This window comes from Aspergillus niger, assembly GCF_000002855.4.
Source record: "Aspergillus niger supercontig An15".
In the NCBI taxonomy this organism is placed as follows: domain Eukaryota; kingdom Fungi; phylum Ascomycota; class Eurotiomycetes; order Eurotiales; family Aspergillaceae; genus Aspergillus; species Aspergillus niger.
Window position 1 is genome coordinate 231341 of NT_166530.1, and position 19539 is coordinate 250879.

The 19539-nt window shown below is 50.4% G+C and overlaps 8 protein-coding genes across 8 annotated transcripts; 4 read left to right on the forward strand and 4 right to left on the reverse strand.

Moving 5' to 3' along the window:
* Positions 1-25: 25 nt before the first annotated feature.
* An15g00840 (uncharacterized protein) lies at positions 26-1951 on the reverse strand (the record flags this gene model as incomplete). Its single annotated transcript, XM_001396587.1, has 6 exons — positions 26-645; positions 698-785; positions 837-1282; positions 1338-1457; positions 1516-1682; positions 1743-1951. 6 exons carry the CDS (start codon positions 1949-1951, stop codon positions 26-28), a joined length of 1650 nt encoding a protein of 549 aa, XP_001396624.1.
* Positions 1952-2347: 396 nt separating this feature from the next.
* An15g00850 (uncharacterized protein) lies at positions 2348-4328 on the forward strand (the record flags this gene model as incomplete). Its single annotated transcript, XM_001396588.1, has 2 exons — positions 2348-2728; positions 2793-4328. The coding sequence occupies 2 exons, from the start codon at positions 2348-2350 to the stop codon at positions 4326-4328; spliced, it is 1917 nt and encodes a 638-aa protein (XP_001396625.1).
* A 646-nt stretch (positions 4329-4974) lies between these two features.
* Positions 4975-6525, forward strand: An15g00860 (uncharacterized protein; the record flags this gene model as incomplete). The annotated part of the gene is made up of 5 exons (XM_059744450.1): positions 4975-5242; positions 5310-5548; positions 5601-5625; positions 5676-6025; positions 6061-6525. The coding sequence occupies 5 exons, from the start codon at positions 4975-4977 to the stop codon at positions 6523-6525; spliced, it is 1347 nt and encodes a 448-aa protein (XP_059602430.1).
* Positions 6526-7781: 1256 nt separating this feature from the next.
* Positions 7782-8636, reverse strand: An15g00870 (uncharacterized protein; the record flags this gene model as incomplete). The annotated part of the gene is made up of 4 exons (XM_001396590.3): positions 7782-8169; positions 8255-8328; positions 8398-8450; positions 8528-8636. 4 exons carry the CDS (start codon positions 8634-8636, stop codon positions 7782-7784), a joined length of 624 nt encoding a protein of 207 aa, XP_001396627.3.
* Positions 8637-9166: 530 nt separating this feature from the next.
* Positions 9167-11153, forward strand: An15g00880 (uncharacterized protein; the record flags this gene model as incomplete). Its single annotated transcript, XM_001396591.3, has 4 exons — positions 9167-9307; positions 9449-9931; positions 9998-10294; positions 10350-11153. The coding sequence occupies 4 exons, from the start codon at positions 9167-9169 to the stop codon at positions 11151-11153; spliced, it is 1725 nt and encodes a 574-aa protein (XP_001396628.3).
* A 470-nt stretch (positions 11154-11623) lies between these two features.
* An15g00890 (uncharacterized protein) lies at positions 11624-13321 on the reverse strand (the record flags this gene model as incomplete). The annotated part of the gene is made up of 4 exons (XM_001396592.1): positions 11624-12118; positions 12178-12405; positions 12467-13062; positions 13171-13321. The coding sequence occupies 4 exons, from the start codon at positions 13319-13321 to the stop codon at positions 11624-11626; spliced, it is 1470 nt and encodes a 489-aa protein (XP_001396629.1).
* A 580-nt stretch (positions 13322-13901) lies between these two features.
* On the forward strand, positions 13902-15143 carry An15g00900 (uncharacterized protein; the record flags this gene model as incomplete). The annotated part of the gene is made up of 2 exons (XM_001396593.3): positions 13902-14253; positions 14410-15143. The coding sequence occupies 2 exons, from the start codon at positions 13902-13904 to the stop codon at positions 15141-15143; spliced, it is 1086 nt and encodes a 361-aa protein (XP_001396630.1).
* A 789-nt stretch (positions 15144-15932) lies between these two features.
* On the reverse strand, positions 15933-17461 carry An15g00910 (uncharacterized protein; the record flags this gene model as incomplete). The annotated part of the gene is made up of 3 exons (XM_001396594.3): positions 15933-15980; positions 16030-16615; positions 16719-17461. The coding sequence occupies 3 exons, from the start codon at positions 17459-17461 to the stop codon at positions 15933-15935; spliced, it is 1377 nt and encodes a 458-aa protein (XP_001396631.1).
* Between the last annotated feature and the right edge of the window lie 2078 nt (positions 17462-19539).

The window sequence follows — 19539 nt, forward strand, 5'->3', positions numbered from 1 at the left end:
TCCATGCCTTACATGCACAATCCCATCAAATTCTAGCCGTCCTTCGGAGTTCGTCCCTATGCTCCTTCCTCCACTTCTTCCATCCCAGAATATCATCAACATCATCAGTCCCGGATTCAGGAATAGGGTTCCGCCGAGCAGGGTAGATTCGTGATTTGTTCTTTCCCATAGCCCCCCCTAGAGCGTCAATCATGGTACCATCATCCAGATCTATTGCCCAGACCATAGTTCCCCCAAGGCACCGCTTATTGGCATAGTCCATCTTCATCCGTAGTGTCTCTTGGTTATCAATGGAAACCCATTGATCCTTGTCCCAGGTTACGATGGTAACTGCTGCGTCTTTGTCCAGGGTCATCTCGGTCCCGCCCTTCTGAATGATCTTGTTGACCTCATACGTAGCCAACACGCCCGGTGTGCCGGTACATTCACCTGCCCGTGCCCCTCCAGAGAACTCACAGCCAGGCTTCTTGCACCCGGGATTCTTCATTGTGAAACTGCGACCGTAGAAACCTAGTCCAAGGTTAACTCTCTCTGGATTGATGTTATTGCGCCAGAGAAGTTCTAGAGCGCTGTTAATCTCCGTTAGATTGGTATGTGCGAAGGCGTACGGTCCGAGCTGCTTGTTCGTAGAGTCCCAAGTGCCGTCTGCAGATCAGTTAGCGAGGATGAAGCAACTCCGAAACCGCAGCTCACTTACGAATATCATAAGACATGACGTTAAGGAAATCGACATGCGGCTCGAGATTGACAATGTCGAATCCTCTCAGGTACCAGTATGATGTCGGCTGCAGGGATGTTAACAACCTCATGCATATCGGCAGGAGAGCCAATCTTACCAAAGTGATGGAGATCCCATACTTTCTCCCCGTCTGATTCAACTGTTCTCTGAGTCTTTTCACCAAAGTCACAAAATTGACATAATCCTCGGGTCTCCCACCCCGTTCGTCGGTCACAGGGTATTCCCAGTCAATATCTACACCATCAAACCGATTCTTCTGCATAAAGCTAATCAAGGATCCGAAGAATGTATCCTGAGCAGCCTCGGAAGCGGCCAGGTCAGAGAAAGTGGTTCGGGTCGGACCCGGGTCATTGAATGCCCATCCCCCAATGGCAATCCACACCTCGAGATGACTCTGTTGGCGCTTGAGTGCTGTTACGCCTTGGTACAATGACGCTGTGAGATTGTCCATGGGAGCGATGCGGAATGTCTGAGGGTCGATGGAAGCGAACGCGTAGTTGATGTGTGTATAGTAGCCGAGGGGGATATCAGGTGGACCCATTTCTGTATGAAGTTGTGTTAGTCTGATGACTCGAAGGAGTGGTATCAAGCAACTCACTTCCACATGGACGTTCCAAATTCCACCCTTCGTAGTATCCGACTGTCCGCCCTTTGGCACTGGTGCCGCTGCATTGGGGAGACACGACGGTGGCATCGCCACAGAAGTCCTTGGTGGTTCCTGTAGCAGAGTTGTTAGAGGAGATTGGGATAGGAATTAAACGAAGGTAAGAACCCACCGCAGAAGCCGAACTTGCTACAACAAACATTTAGCGGACAAGTGGATGCTTGAGACCATTCTTTCCCCCAGCCAGGGTCACACTCGCTCTTGCGATCGCAGTTCGAGGTGCAATTTTTCCCGCAGAACTCGGGACCAAAACCACAATAACCCGAGCCAGTGGAGTCACTATTTCAGTGGTCAGTTACTCATATATCGAACACAAAGTATACATGACAGGTGTCTCACATGGGTCCGCAGCATCCTATCTTACATCCCTTATCTTTGGCACAGGTGTACCCATCATCACTAGCAAAGGAAGTAGAAAGAAATTGGAAAGGATAGACAGGGTCGAGATTGGACGGAAGAGCTCCCCAAGCGAGATTGTGCGCGAAGACAGCGCTGGAAGTCAGTTGCCAACCGAACAGGCAGAGCAGAAATGCCGAAATGACTGACATGTTGACAACGGTAGTTTGACAATGTTGGTAAGGAGAATCTTCGAAGATGGGATGTTAAATCGATGACTATCTTTTTAAGAAGGAAAAGGAACAGTGATTAACCCGGGTTAGGGCCATGGTGCGTTCACGTGTAGTTCATATTTTGCCTGGCTTTCACTTGAAACTGAACTTCACGCGAACAGAGAAGAATTTTTCATGGATATTTGTGATGGAGGATCGTGCTCGTGAATCCGTGAATACGCCTGGATAATTTGAGGTGTTAGGGCTGCTTACCGCCTCATGCTCCCTCGATATAAACTCGGTATTCTCCTCTTCTACAGCTTTTTTTTTTCCCCTATCTCCCTGGTCTCTTCCATCCCATACGCCAGCTCATCTTCAAAGACATCCCGTCCTAGGATGATTTGGTTCATATTCCTGCTGGTGATTCTTGTCACTGGCACTCCCGACATTGATGCTCCTCAAGATAATCCCCCCGAAACTCATCTCCCCATCACAGACCTCACCTTCATCCGCACATGGGCCGCCATTGGCGACAGCTACACAGCAGGTATTGGCGCCGGTGATCTGTGGTCTGACAGAAAAGAGGACTACAAATGTTCCCGCTATGACAAGTCGTATGTAGCCCTCCTGAAGCATTTGTTGGGTCCACAGGTGGAAAAATTCTCGTACAAAGCATGCAGTGGCGCTCGCACTGGCGACATCTACAACCAGGCCCGGGAGCTTGATAAATTCCACGACCTCATAGTCATGACTGGTGGAGGAAACGACTTGTGCTTGGTATGTTAGCCTCTCCTTCTTCATTCATCTCACTATAATGAACCCTAGCTGACAGACTGCACAGTCCGATATTATCACCACCTGCATCTTTCTCCCTTTCAACAACGAAGAAAAGTGCCAGAAGGTCATTGAGTTGGCTCAATATAACATCAAGCAGATCCTCAAGTCCAACGTTCGCGAAGTCCTTGAGGTCGCTGTGGGCAAGGTGAATCAGTTTGGCATCATTATCTATGCCCTCTACGGCCAGTTCTTCAACACGGAGACCGATGACTGCGAGAAGAACCAGGACTGGGCCTTCCCTGGTCTGGCTCCATTCAATGCATTACCTTTGACCCGCGAGCGTCGCCAGCAATTCAATCAACTGGTTGTCGACACCAACAAGGTCATAAAGCAAGCCATCGATGATTTCGTCTTGGAAAAAGGAAAGTACTTCCCAAGAGTGCATATCCGTACCGCCGATTGGGATGCCTTCATGAAAGACGGCCTCAAAGGACATTTCTGCGCCCCTGAATCAACAGGAAAATATCCCGATCTCATGCAGCCCAACTTGCACTTCTTCAAGCCCGACACCTCCATTGAACGCCACACGGAACTGAAAGCGAAGCGCGACAACATCACCGACACATCCACCTCCTCCTCCTCTACCGACGACCCTCTTTCCTCATTCTACAACTCCGTCCTCTTCCGCTCGCCCAACCCCCCGGCAGCTGCCCTCCACAAGCTGAACCCCCGCGACCCCAAACCCCCAGGCTGCCCGGGTGACGGGGGTGTAGGATTCGGGCTCCCCGACCGCTGGGGCAAGTACTTCCACCCAAACGAGCTCGGCCACAAGACCATTGCCTCCTTCGTGCTTGACGGCATATTTGCCTCACGGGCTGATTTCCTCGGCAGGAAGAACCCCATCTGCCAGCACAGTTTCGACGAATTCCGATGCTGGCAACAAGACGGCCGGAAAGACTACGCAAGCGCGGACCTCCTAAACAAAAACTACAAGACCTACTGCAAGGAAGTAAAGCCTCCCAAGAAAACAGCAAACTGGAAAGACGAGCGCTGGTTCAACCAACTCACCCCAGAAACGCACTACTTCAGCATCCAACTCAGCGATGGTGCCACTCAGTTCGACTACGAACACTGCATCGAGTCCTTCGAACGTATCATCAACTCCTGCGACGGCAACGAACCGGAGAACCCGCTGAATTGGAAATTCGGGGGTCGCTGGACTCGCGGGAGCTATACTTACGAAGTTAACGTTCAGAACTCGTTCAAGAGACCTTGGCCGCCGACGAAGGAAGTTGGAGGGTTTTGCGATAGTAGTTTTAAGAGGTTTTTCCAAAAATATAATATGAGAGGGAGGGGATGGGCGACTTGGGATGCGGGCCAGGATACGCTCAAGCCGGCTATTACAAGCTGCGTGGGACTGGGACTTACGGGGTGGGACTTTAAGTATTTGGATGAGCCGGACTCTGATGGGAATGAGTGGGTGGCTAGTTTTAATACGCCTATCTTGACGGGTCCTCGGTGCTTTGATAATAATCGGGTGCAGTTCAACGCGGGGGGTTTCACGCGGGGTTGTCATGGGGTGCAGCGACATGATGCTTGAGGTGGATGAAGAGATGGTTGGATTAGGGTTACGGGTGAGATAGTCGGGACCGAAGGGGGATGAACACGCTCATGTGACCGCTTGTGAAGATGAGAACATGTAGTCTAATAGTAGCCAGAGGAATGAGTTGAATCTATCTACTTACTTGATTATTCTTTGGGTTCTATCTTCTAAAAATAATGGCAAAGATTGCTGTGTTTTAATCTAGTAATGAGTGTGGTGACAGGAATAACTACAGCATCATGATGTATCCGCGCCCGACCAAATAAACTGTCATTGGGTTACTGTTTCCCAGCCATACACAAATCCATATGTGTGTTTATGTATATCTTTTACTCAGAAAGGAGATATATGGCATTTAGAGCTGCGAATCGTTAGCGTGAGTAAGTTATGTTCTGAAGGTGGTAGAGTAGTAGGGTTGTTTTGGCTGCTTGGCGCCTTACACATCCCTTTAACGCCTGCCAAGGATCTTCGGTCTTCGCGCCCGACACCAGGTATAATATCTACCTACCCCATTGCATGATTCATGCTCGTTGGTTCTCTATTTCCAATAACCCGGCTCATCTCTTCTTTGCTGCTGAATCTGCACAAAATATTGGCCATAAGGTGCTTCTGTTTCTATGAGTTGCAGTCCTTAAGTCGTGCAATGAAGCGTATATCCTTTCTTCGCGCCAAACCTCTACAGCTCTCGCGTTCACTATCTACTACACCATCCATTCCCCAACACGAACTTGTGAACGAGGAGCTCAGTCCTGGCTACAGTCCCAAACACTTTTACCCTGCGAAGCCCGGGGAGGTTCTTGCTGATCATTATCAATTGCTGGTTAAGATCGGATGGGGGGGCGGTTCAACTGTGTGGCTTGCCCGAGATGTCGCAAGGCATGTTTTGACTTTCATATGTAACTACGGCCACGGTTCGCACTTCTAACCTCTATTCGAACCATTCGGTTAGATATCGATGGCAGGCTGAGCGCATTGTAGCCCTCAAAATCCTCAACAACGACAATCCCAGGGGCGCCTACCATGAGCGTCGTATTGAAGAACACATCGCTCAGCAGACTCCCTCACACCGCGGTCGTCCGGTTATCCGCAGTTACCTTGAAAGCTTTGAATTGGCAGGTCCCATCGGCAAACATCTCTGTCTAGCCTACGAGCCAGCACGGGAGCCCCTCTGGTTATACCAAAGACGGTTTGAAGGCGACAGGTTCACCCTGCCGATGGTTAAAGCGTATATTCTTATCATTTTGGCTGGTCTCGACTACTTACATTCAGTGTGCAGGGTTGTCCATACTGGCAAGTCTGTCCACCTGATACCCAAAAGTCATTAACCTAATCCATTGTTGTCAGACCTGAAACTCGACAACATCCTCATACCCTTCGAAAATGATGATATCCTCCCGAGATTCATCAAGGAACAAGAAGAAGCTCAGTCGATGCAATGCAAGACAGATCCGGAAACCGGCCGCGTCATCTACCGCTGTCACAACAACTTCGGACCTCTTGACCCGAGTGGACTAGGCAACATATACCCTCAAATAACGGATTTCAGCGCCGCTGCTCTACTCGGCAACGGTGGAGATGATGGCGCCGTCAAACTAGGTACTCGTCCTATACAACCTGATTATTATCGCGCACCTGAAGTCGTTCTCGGCTGTGGTTGGAGCTACAGCGCAGATATATGGAATCTGGGAGTTATGGTAAGATATACCTGCATTCGAAACGTACGTGATAGTCGAATAGTACTCACATTCTGCAACAACAGATATGGGATATACTTGAAGGCACAGAGTTGTACACCCAAGTACAAGATACGGAGGGAAACTACCTTCCCAGATCACATCTAGCGCGGATGATAGCCCTGCTTGGGCCCTCGCCTAAGAAATTGCTTGTGATGTCAGAATCCATGGCACAGGTTGAGTGGTCTCCAGCTATCACAGATGAAAGGGGTAAAGTCTACAAGAATAATAGGGAATACTTTGGTGGGCCTTTCTTTGATAAAGATGGTATTGACACCCATTCCCCTTTTCCCGGCATTATGCATGTATCCTCCGACCCTAATTCATATTACGGCAGGCAACTTCCTCTACAACGATTTAGTACCCGCCCGGAAACTGGAAGATGCAGTCCCATCTCCAGAAACGAGCGACAGGGAAGCTTTCCTATCTTTCATCAAACAGATGCTCACATGGTTGCCTGAGGAACGAAAGACGGCTCGGGAGTTGATGGAGCACCCTTTCCTCAACGATTGAGGGGCTGGTGAGCTGTGTTAGTATTACAGTTCAACCAAGATGCCTAATTGCGTTCTCACTAGGGGTCCATCCTACCAGTACTACTTCATATGCTCGCCTCGACTTGTTGGCTCTTAAGATGTGCTCACGGTAAGGAAAGCAGCAGCTTAGACTGCTCAATCATCAAACGGTCAGAATAAGATATCCCTGAAGGGTATATATAACGATCCACTTTATAATACCGTCTCAATCTGGAGGATCAACCGAATGCGATCCAGACGCTCGGCATCCTTATTGCGGCGGAATTGGAAGGTTCGCTAAGCGTTTTATGCACGTCTTGGCAATACTTTTGGCCATTTACAGCCGGCATTTCCAAGTTCATGATCCGATTATCATCTTCTTTCTAGAAAGGCGGATGCGCATGGCCTGCTTGTGAACTTTGTCTCGAGACATATGATCATGCTATCTATTTCTGTTCTTGCTGGTAAGCCAGATATTTATTATTATGATGAGAAGAAATCAATGATATAGAGTGTAGACTGTAGCGATGCGGAGTAGTAGCGATGTGCTAAATATATGAACCAATCAGATCAACCAGTCACAAATTTAAAGGTCCTTCTAAACAGTCATCTGGTAGTTCCCCAAGTATTGTGGAGTATCACTCGGCCTGAGGAGACGCTAATATTCAGATTGTTGTACTAGTTTACGCCTGAGTTATATAATACTCAGTTTATATGATATTATCATGTAAACAATCATCATGATGGTGTCGTGAGCGGCAAGTCTTAAGTTTGTGAGGCTGAAGTTTATCCCAACATTTATAGGATCGCATATAACCCTATATCTTAATAAAAGGATTCCTATCATCTGTGAATGTCTACTACTGTTGCTGGTGCTGCTGCTGAACGCAACGACTTTCAGCTAATCGTTGATCTTTGAACGCTTCATAACTCCCACCATCTACAACTACATGCACAGCAGGCATAGTAATCCGTACACATATGTACCTAACAAGCAATATAAACTAGTAGCAAATCGGACCCTGAAGCAAAAGAAAAAGGAAAGTAAACTACAGTTTCGTCATGGCTATCATCATAATCATAAGAAAATAGAAAATTATACCCTCCTCACTGCCCAAATCCATCCAACATATCTACATTCCCAGCAAGTAGATAACCTCATCCACACCTCACAAACTCCACCTCAGATCTGGTCTACAAAACAGTCAGCAACCCATCAGCCCCCAAAAGTGTAGAAGTGGTGTATCAGGGAACATACTCAACGTCATACTCAAACTAACATCCGTGTTCTCGACCATATCCGTAAACTCCTCGAAGCTAATCTTGCCATCACCATCCTTATCGGCCTCCATGATCGTCTTGTCGACAATCTGCTGCAACTGCACATCCTTCAAGTTATTGCCGACCATCATCTTCAGCACGATGAACAATTCGCCATTGGAGATAAACCCGTCGCGATCGATATCGTACACTTTGAATGCGAAGCGCAGCTTCTCTTCTTTGTTGCCCTTGGAACTGAAGGCTGATAACCCGGAGACGAATTCTTGGAAGTCGACATCGCCGCCGCCGTCTTCGTCGAAAATGGCAATCATTCTGTTCATTTCATTTTATTTGGTTATTATTCCGTCCTTTGTATTTGGGTGTAATTGTTGTTGGGAGGTAGTATGGGGGAAAGTACCTCGTGGCGAGCGGGTTGGAGGAGACTTGAGGAAGGGAGAGGAATTCATCGCGGTCGATGGTGCCGGAGCTGTCCTGTATGCATTCACATTATGGTTAGCTCTAGATATGGGAGGGAGGATAACGTGGAGAATGGGGGAGTACCTTATCAAGCTTCATAAAGCGCTTGCGGAGACGGTCCACTTCATCGCGATCGACTGCCAGATTCCGATGATGTAGTCAGCAAGCCCGGACACCCCGATTGATATTGTTACTAAACGCGACCGCTACCCACAGTTGGAGGCGGACACAATGTTGTCGAAGAGCTGAGAAGTTCCGACGGAGCCCCTGCGTCTCCGCGCATCGTAAAGGGCCGCGTTGTTGGGTTCGCTGGAATGATCCATGATGGGGACCGGAATGTGGCGATCACAGGGAAGGAGAGGGAGACGGAGAGGAGGATGCCGTTGGGAGAGGCAGAACGGCAACGGCAAGAACCACAGACTAAGTGGAGAAGAGAAGGGCTTAGAGGAGAGGAAGCTCTTCCACACTAATTCACAGTGAACTCTGGGGAATAATCACGACGGAACAATAGATTGATATCACTGCAAGCAACGAGGTTCCCCCAGCCGGCAATTTGATATCGGGCAGCCCCGCACTAACCGGAAACGGACAGGCAAGCGAACCCCTGAGGCCGTGCGCCGGGCCAAAACAGGCCACCGCCGGGTGACATTGCAACGTCAACTCATCCGCCAGTGCCAATACTACGAGATTTCCCTCGTCGATATCATCCCATCACCATCGACGTTCATCACGAAACTACATCTACGCGCTTTCGCATGATCGGCCCTATCGCCTGATACCAATTTTAGCCCCCCTCGCCCATGGTCGTTGCCCTTTTCCGCGCCCCAAAGTTCGTATGACTAGGTACGGGGGAATGGGGAGGACGCGCCCGAAAAAGCTCACCTCCAAGGCCTCCATCCCCATAGTTCGGGAGCACGACATAGATCTTATCGACGATGAAATCCAAAATGCCCTACAACAGATCGAGACCGGCGTGGAAAAGGCTGAGGAATCGGTAAGTGATGCCTCATCCCCGACCGTTGCGAGCATCCCTTTGCATATCACGTGACATCATCCCGACCTCACCCCATCGTGAAAATTTCGCACCCCGGCAGAAACGCCGCAACAGCGCCTGCTAATGCCTGTTCTTGTATAGGAATTCCATCTTCAGGTCGCCATAAATGCGGCTGCGCAGGGAAAAGTAAAAGATGCCCATATTCCGACGCCGGAAACGGTCCTCAGTAACCTGCGCTATGATGAGCTCTACCCGCCTATCTTTTCGCAACCTGCGACCTACATTCGCTTCTCTGCTACGGTAGAGGACTGTTGCGGAGCCCCGTATTGCATGGATGAGGAAGACGATGTCTTCCTCAAGATCTTCAACCAAAAACGCGATGCGGGTAGTCGGTGCACCGAGGACCAGTTCGAAGAAGTTATGAGCTTCTTCGAGCTCACTTCGCGAAAGGAGCAGCCATATGCTTTTGTAGATAATTCGCCCCTCATGAGCTTCGAAGAATTTCAACAGGCGATGGATCCAGCTGTAGAGGAGAGTGTAAAGCGGTTCGCCAAGGACATCTATGAATACTGGAAGTCCAGGAGAACCAGCAACGGGAACGAACCCCTACTTCCTACACCGAAGGTGAGTCCCCTCGCTAACTGCAGTCATGAGGTTTGGCAATGTCGGAGTGCTAACCGATTACCGCAGGTTGAGGCTGGTCGAGACACCGATGATACAGACCCGTATGTCTGCTTCCGTAGGCGTGAGGTGCGGCAGACGCGCAAGACCCGTGGCAGGGATGCGCAGAGTGCCGATAAGCTGAGGAGACTCAGGAAGGAGCTGGAAGATGCTCGACAGATGGTCGCTTTGGTGCGCCAACGCGAGCTAGCGAGGAAGGAGATGCTGGCCATCGAACGCCAAGTGTTCTTGCAGAGATCGGAGGTCAAGGAAATGAAGAGGAAGCTCAACATCAAGGACGATGATGAGGACCTCATCAACCAGAAGGTGAGCCCTATGCAATCCCGCGACCGTTTGCTTCACATGCTGATGACTGCAACAGCCGAAGAAGAAGCCAGTAGAAGCACCAGCTGTGCAACGCCCGGCCGCGCCTCAACTGCGCATGCCCCCCAAGGCTGGTACACAAGCTGCAGAAGACTTACAGCTGTTGGAGGATGTTCAGGCAGAGAAGGAGAACGAGATTCAGCGCGATATCAAGCAGAATATCGCCAAGCACATCAAGTGGAACGAGGGCTATGTGGATTTCACAAGAGCACCTCTCTCCCCGTCGCCAGAGCGAACATTCGATGCTGCTTCTTTCCGCCCTGCAATCACCACTCAACTGCCCACGCCACCATCATCGGAATCGTCCGATAATATGCTGGATTCGCCCTTAGATACCACGAGTGCCATTGCTCTCCGAGATAAATTAGCTCCACATGCCATGGAATTGAGTGTGGACACCAGCAAGATGCCCTCATTCAGACGACGTATCGGGCGTGGCGGTCGTCTGTGGATCGATCGTCGAAATCTGGTGTCCCGTTGTAGAGTCGAAATGGATCCGTGGAAGGCCGATCGGTTCAAGTATGATCAGGAGGACTCGGACGAGGATCTCGAATTTGAAGGAGATCAGTACGATATCCAGATCATGCAGCATCGGGCGATCATGGCAGCCAAAGCCCGAGACCAAGCAGCGGCGGCAGCTCAAGCCCATGCGCAGGCGCAGGCTCAACAAGCTCAGGCTCAGGCTCAGGCTCAACGGCGATTGCAGGCCGAGCAGACGTCGGCGACCAATCCAACAAGTGGAGGGCAAACCATGGGATCCAATCCCGGGCCTGGCGCCATTGCCTCCACTTCAGAGACCTAAGCTGGGCTTTGTTCTTCTCCCCTCTCTCTTCCCTTCCGCTTATGTTTTTAATCTTTCACCCCATGTTTCGCATCTGGCCGGCGTTGTTCTTTCGACATATTCTCTTACCCTCACCTGTACTTTTACCCCCTGGACGTCCTGATTTTTTACCCCATACCCCGAATATTCTTTTTTTTCTTTCCCGGAGCGCTGGAAAGCGTTCGAACCTCAGGATGATGTTGCCGGATGATGCTTTGTTTTATGACATGACCCTGGTATTATGCGAAAGTTAGTGTACATAGCCAGTTTTGTCCTCTTTTTTCTTTTCTTTCAGCCGAGCAGTCGATAGACTCGTGTACGGATAGTGAGGCTATGAGGTCAGCGACGAAGAAGATAACAAAAAACAATATTAATTAGATGAAAAAGGAAAAATCAAACTTTTTGGTCTTATCCATCATAATAAAACATTTTTTCGGTTTCGAGAATAAGCGTCACGTCCTCAGAGCTTTATTCCTCTGCGGTTCGTCGCTGTCGCCATTCGCTGCCCGCTTGAGAGGGTTGCTCTGGAGTGCGGCCCCGAACTGGTTGTTGAGCATGAAGGACAGATTGTACAAAACCTCCTTTTCGCCGAGGCGGACCTGAATCGCCATCTTTTTGCGACGAACAGATCCTTCCACCGGACCCGAGGCCTCAAGCTGCGACAACTGGGCGAGGAGCTCCTGGTCCTGGGCGATGGTCGTCGCATACTGGGCCTGGTTCAACTGCAGAGCCTTGGCCAAGATAGCGGCTTCTGAATCACCAAAGGACGGCTTGGGAGGCTTGTTCTTTGAGCGCTGCTTCTCCAACTGGTCAGACGGGAGCGATAGGGTCTTCAACAATAGCAAGAGCTCATCCGGAAGAATATCAGTCAACGGTTCCTCAGGCGAAGAAGGCCTTGGAATGGTATAGCCATCGTCAAGAAGTTCCAAGTCTTCGAGGAATTGAAGCTAACGTAAGCGTCAGCAAGCGGTTTGTATCAGAGGGTGTTTTATTGTCAGCGATTTACCGGAGGTTGGGTCTCAATATCAGCACATCCAAGGCCAGCAGCCTGGCATATTTGGTCCAATGACAGTTCGACAACGTCGTATTGGGCATAGTTGTCAGTCACGTAACCGTACCGTCTCAGGAGGTCAGAACGTGGGATCTCCCCGTAGTCGTTGAAGATCTCCTCGCCCGCTTTTATAGGCTTGATAGCCTTCATGACCAAAACTTCTTCTTCTTGGAAAAGACGAGCCTAAGTAGACAATAATTGTCAGCGATCATGTAGCGAGAATCACAGATCAAATAGAACCCACATTGTTGCGATCGGCATCCGCATTGAGCAGATCGGCCAGAGGGACCATGCCCTTGGACGACTGCTCTTCTTCTTCGTCGGTCAAATAGCCGTCTTCGCCATCACGCTCACCCTCTTCATCTTCCGGTTTCTCGATGTCAAAAGCGTAGGCCATGATAAGCGATCCCATAGTGTGAGCGAGGTGAAGGAGGGCCTGGGTTCCAGCGTCTCCATCGTACGAGGCGACTCCGTCGATGGGAGGAAATAGGGCAGGATTCGCTCGCACGATAGGAGCAATTGTCTCGAGAATGGATTCCTCAGCTCCCTGCTTTCCGATCTTCTCGACAATAGCGCTGCCCTGAAGCTCCTCAAGCTCGGAGGCGGACCAGAACATGAGGGTGTCAAAATTCCGAGGAAGGACCCGGAAGTATGAAGCCCAAGCAGACTGATCGCCTTGAAGATACTCGTAGATCATGACAACCATGAGAGATAACCAAGGACCAAGGTCGTCGAGATTCTGAGAGAGCAGGTTCTTCAAGTTGGAATTCTGAACCGAGAGAACGTGTGCGCGGGGGATGGTAAAAAGCTCTTCACCTTCGTCGAGATCGGACTGAGCCACTGGTAGAGTGACACGAGGACATCAGAGAGGGGGCCACTTCCAAGAAAAAAAGGGTTTCATGAGACAGGCACGAGCGGGATAAAACCTCGTCTGGGATGGGAACCTACCGACACCTCTGCCAGCAGCGTGGGAGCGCAGATCTGCAATTTGGATCTTGGGGTTGATTTTGACGCCGGGCTTGCCAGCCAGCCAAGTGAGGAACTCATTTGACTGGTGCTGGAAGTTCCCCGGGTCGGGAAAATGGGTGGTGGAGGACATTTGGGAGGTTGATGGAGGAGAGATTGTGTGAATAGTCTCGACCTAAGAAAAAGGAAATTCGGCACCCCACACCACCGTTGTGTTAAGGACGGCTCAGGAGTGAAAAGAGCGGGAAGAGGAGCAATTTCACAGCAGAACAAAGAGAAGACGATGCAGCTGCTGGGATAGCCAGCCAGGTGGTAGAAGGAAAGGGGAGAGTGTGGGAGGGTGAGAGAGTAAGAGAGATTGACGGGGGGTGAAGTTGAGGGGATCAGGCGGTGCTCCTCCGTAGTAAGTAAAGTAACTAATTAGTAGTAATTAGTTGGCAGGCAAACGGGCGTATGGAAAGTATGGTACAGTAACTGGTGTTCCAGCAAAATGACAGTCGGATAAACGCTGCGGCGGTCCAAAACGGGCCAATCGATAACACGCCTGATAACCTTCCGAACCAGCACCGAATTTGCCCCTCCGCGACTGGCTCATGTCCGCGGCCTCGAAATTTTGACCAGCCTGTAACCACACCTTCTCAAGTAGTGGTCCCTTATTCTTTTTTCCGTCATTGAGCCAGATACCCCCAGATACCCCCCCCCCTCTGCACATCATGATTTCCATCGGTCTGGAGAGCTCCGCCAACAAACTGGGCGTGGGCATCATGGTGCATCCCGACGATGGCAAGCCCCCGCAGGTGCTGGCCAATGTTCGGCACACCTATGTCACCCCTCCGGGTGAAGGATTCCTTCCCAAGGACACCGCCCGTCACCACCGCGCCTGGGTCGTGAAGCTGGTCAAGAAGGCTCTTCGTGAAGCTCGGATCTCCCCCAAGGATGTGGATTGCATCTGCTTCACCAAGGGCCCCGGCATGGGAGCCCCTCTTCAGAGCGCCGCCATTGCGGCCCGCATGTTGAGTCTACTATGGGGCAAGGAATTGGTTGGCGTGAATCACTGTGTTGGACGTATGTGTTATGCCTAGTACTTGATCGGTTTATTTATCTATCAGTCCCCTATCCTATCTGCACCGTGCGGGGAACCCTTTTGCCCCTTCTCATCCCTTGCATAGCTTGGCCCTCCTATTGCAACCATCGCTGACAATGTCCCGGTTGTATATATAGATATCGAAATGGGTCGATTGATTACCGGTGCTACAAATCCCGTCGTCCTCTACGTCTCCGGAGGAAATACCCAAGTCATCGCATACAGCTCTCAACGGTACCGCATCTTCGGCGAGACCTTGGATATCGCAGTAGGAAACTGCTTAGACCGCTTTGCGCGCACGCTGCGCATTTCCAACGATCCCGCCCCAGGATATAACATCGAACAATTAGCCAAGAAGGGTAGGAAACTGGTCGATCTACCGTACACGGTCAAGGGAATGGACATTTCCATGTCCGGTATCTTGGCGGCCATTGATGGACTAGCAGTGCAGTATGGCTTGGACGGAGACTGGAATGACGACGAGGATGTTGCTAACAATGCATCTACATCGGACGATCTGGAGAACGCGAAACCGACGCGTGCAGATCTATGCTTCTCGCTCCAGGAAACGGTTTACTCCATGCTGGTCGAGATCACAGAGCGCGCCATGGCACATGTCGGCTCCAAGGATGTTCTGATCGTCGGTGGAGTGGGCTGTAATGAGCGCCTGCAGGAAATGATGGGCATCATGGCTCGCGACCGCGGCGGTACCATTCATGCGACCGACGAGAGGTTCTGTATTGATAACGGCATCATGATCGCGCAGGCTGGATTACTGGCATATAAGTCCGGTAGCACAACGCCCTTGAAGGATTCCACTTGTACTCAGCGCTTCCGGACGGACGATGTCTTTGTCAAATGGAGGGATTGATTTTCTATTTCTTGTTCCATTGGATGATGATGATTTAGATGAATGAGATGAATATAATCTATAGAGTCATGAGCAAAGGTCTCCGATTATACGGGATTCGGCACCCGGAGTGCATCCGTACTTCCAGGCAAACTGAGGCATAGGCTAGTATTGATGGAAGCCCGCTTGACCGCATTCTTGTTACCGAGTAACGATTGGCGGGATTTGACTCAATGTTGCCACGGATTCAGATGACAGGTTGGGGTCAAGAATATCAAGTCGATCATGACTAGCTGTCCCTTCGACGGGTGGAAACAAGCGTTTAAAGGCGTACATCATACACTCCTGGTTGACCGAAAGCAGCAACGCCTATGTAAAACAGCCGCGCATTTCAGCTGCAAGCAAGGTTAACAACAGGGGCTTAGCTAACAAATATTTGTCGCTAGCCATGCATCGTTCCGAACACCAACAACAACAATGGTCTAATAATGGCGCTTTTCTGCACCGCAAATAGTCGGACATCGAGCAACCATAGGGACGTAAATCATGCAAAGTGGCTTGGTCCTGGGTTCCGGCTATGTGCATCTCTGCATGTCGAAATATATATACCCAAAGGAGATATCTGTTGTTTAACCCCCCCTTGGTTCTGCGAGGGCCTCGGTCTCTTATCCTCCAGCTCGATGCGCAGTTATAGCATACAGTCGACATGCGGGATGCTCGGCCCCGCTCCGGCAGCCAGAGTAATACAGTCCCCTTCTGGCTGAATAGAAGGCATGAGGGACGTGCAGGGCATCTTATTTCGTTGACAGGCTAATCCGTAATATCACCTGTCGGTTTGTACAATATCGTTGTGACGTACTACATACCATTAGTTCTGTGAGTCCGTGACAAAGAGGTGCCAACTTACCTTCCGTTTGTAGCGAGTCGTTACGCTGGTGGCAAGCACACCATTCTTGATACTGCTAGTAGCAAGATGATTTAGGACGGTGTGGTTAGGGTAGTTAAGAACGCTGCTATCGTCCTTCATGGGTGTGGTGCCGTTCAAGATTGATTTGCCGAGGAACAGCGGAAGACTCGGCGGTGTAGGCGCATCCCCAACGATATTCACAGCTTGCTGGTACTCTGGTGTTTCTTCCTCGCGGTCTAGATCAAGCAGAAATTGGGGAATAACACCACGGAAGTCACCAAGCGGGATCTCCTCTGGCTCCTCTCTGTCTGACTGTTCCTCCACGGTGGACCCCACTTGATCGTTCCCGACCGGCCCAGGAATGACCTGCGGGGGTCGAACGCCATCAGGGACCTTATCGCTTTCCCTCCGTGACCGGTTGACATCATCAGCACTGATTTCAATATAGTTGACAAGGTGGTTCGTGAAATCGACTGCCGTGGGGAGGTTATCTGAAGCGCGCATTTCACCATCGACAATGAATTTCAAATGATGCGTGCCCGGGCGGAGGTTCAATCTCGTAGACAAGACACCGGGGTTGTTCTCACTGTTTATGCAAGGTTCCAGTTAGTTCTAGTAACGTACAACAGCCCAGATAACAAGTAATGCGCCTGGACATATGAGACAGTGGATGAGGCAGCATGGCATACCTCCGATGTAGACGGAATTTCTTTTCCCAGTTCACAAACGTTCCCGTAACGTAGACCTTATCACCAGGGGCAGTCCACTCTATCAAGGTTGGCACAGCTCTTCCCACGCCGCTCGGAGTATAAGGTTGAAGTTCATCCAATGCTTCATCGTCATCGACCGTGGCGCCACTAACGGCAGATTGTCTCGACTGGTGGTGTTCATCCAACAAATGGTCGGGTGCAACCGATCCCATATACGAATCCTCCGGACCAATAATAGGCGAACCAGGGGTGGCTGTGGCATCTCCAATGGGCAGAGGCATGCGCGGTGGGCGTTGAAGATGAACAGAAGCACTGTAATAGGCATGGGGAGGAGGGCCCGAGGGTGCTACAGGGTCACGTTTTGCGGCCGCCCGAGAACCCGGAACTTGAACGGGGTTGGACGGATCAGGGGCAGGAATGTCTTTGGAGCGAGTATCTGGTTTCTTCGGGACCTGACGGTCTGGCCGATCTAGATTCCGCGTCGGTAGATCCGTGACATTGCGGGATTGTAGACGCTGCTGAACGGATGGTTGAGCTTGGGAGGTCGGGTGGCCCGTTGCGGTTTCTCTAGTGGCGGAGGGGTCGGCTGCGGAAGCCTTGGTGGTGCCCGATGGTGTATGAATCGATGACCGGCGAGCTACTTTCTTGTCCCCCGCCGCGGCCGAGGGAGCCGACGGCGATTGGGCATCTCCGGCAGGGGGTTTGGAAGGATTGTTGCCCATTTGGAACAGGGAGCCGGTGGAAGGCGCTTGTAGGATGGAAAGGGAACTGAGTCAGGCGGGTCCAATGCCGTATTAAAGACAAGAGACGAGTGGTGGGTGGGTTCTGTGGTCAAGGTTGAGATGCCAGCATCAGATGGTGTCGGGGTTTGGAAGGCGGAGGGGTAACGGAAAATAAAGAGGGAGTCGGGGCGAAGGGAAAATATCGGGAAGACAGAGGCCTTCGGATGCAGATGAGCTCTAGAATATATGCTGACCGGGATAGGAAAAGCGCCGGCTCATGGATGGGGTGGAAAGAGGTATATAAACAGAGCAGCGGGCGAGGATCGAAGAGAAAGAATGCGATGGGCAGCAAGTAAGAGTTGATGATGTCGATGTCGTCGACCCCGGACGGGCTAGTCCCATGGAGAAGTTCCCCTTAGGGTTTAGGGCTCCCTCCTGGTTTCCTCCGACGGTCGGCTGTCATCTCCGATGGTGACTTGGTATATTTAGTTGGCTAGTTTATAGTAGCACATTCTGTCATCTCAAAGAAGATATACCAATCATGCTCATGGCATCCTTCCATAAAGGAGTATGAAGTCCCATGTGATGAAAGAGGATTGGTTTCACTCATACAATACTAAGAGTAGTCACTCATAACGATAACAATCGATGAAGCAAACCAGCCAGCCAACCAACACATTTCTGCCACAGCAGACCGCTTACCATACAAACAGCGCCATCATCCAACCCCAGCATTATTCACTCTATATTTACTTTACTGCCGTATCCCTTCCCATTGCACAGCAAAGTCATGCCATAGGTTCCCTCGGTTGACGCACGGGGAATGCTCCATGTAACCAACCAGCCGCTTTCTGAAACACTCTAGCCACGCAAATGACTTGGGTCACCGTCTTGACAGCGACCTTCGGTGCCGTGCTCTATGCTCTGGCTTACCTGGCTTCCTGGATCTATGGGCTATTCAGTGTACTAGCCTCGCCCCTGTGGATCCTAGGCCATGCCCTCCTTTATGTGCTCCTTTCTCCGCTAAGGCTTTTACTCAAATTCGAGGTATGAGTGGCTCGATTTTTCATCTTGTTAAGCAAGTACTGGTCTTAACCCGAGGAATGAACACTTATGGTTCACCTAGGCCATTCTTAGCTACCTCACAGTAGCCGCAATAATGGGGGTGGTTCTGGGAATATCAATACACTATGGGTCGTCGGTTACTGTGGAGGCGATTCATCGATGGTTTAGTTCCCGGAAGATTAACACAGCTCCCCGTAGACGGGATAGTTTTCATGGACGTCTACTTGACAAAGTCAAAAGAGCTTCTTCTCCGAGCGATTCCAACGCATCCGACGAGGATACTTCGGAGTGATAGACCGAATGGGGGGAGCATGGCATCGTCTGGGATTCTCGAAGAGGAAGAAGGAGCCGGGCCGAGGATTCAACGGGCGCTTTTAATCCTGAGCCTAGTCTAGGGCATGTGGGCGGAAACTGTAGTGATTACGTCTGTACTATATATTTTAGCATTAGCATCTGTTAGTTTATTTCGCAGTAGACCATAACTTCTACAAGATATGAGCGGTTCGACCGAATGCATGACAGATACTAGCGGAGGCAGACGGGATCCTCCCTGGCGGATGGGGCTGGTAATCTCCGGATTAATTGACGCAATCAATCCGCGACAGCCTGGATGGACCCTGCCGCTTATCCAAATTCCCCACTGCAATTATACTTCAATGAGACAGGCAGAGAGTCACCCTCATGTTTATCTTATTAACAATTGGCATGGTCTTCAATTTCTACTAATTTGGCACCTTACTTATAGACAGATTCTTGTTCATATTTACCCTAAGCATCGATTCATTTGCTCTTCTTTTCCCGCCCCTTCTCACCGCAATACGAACTACTGGGGGAAGCACGAAAAAAAAAAAAAAGTATAAATATTAACTTAAGCATTACACTGCAGCCCATTTTATTCTACCATGGTCCACCAAAAAACACCGATGTCATCACTCCTGATTGTTTATTTCCACTTGACATGAATCATACCCCTACCACTACACTATTACTCTCCCTATTCAGGACAAACTACT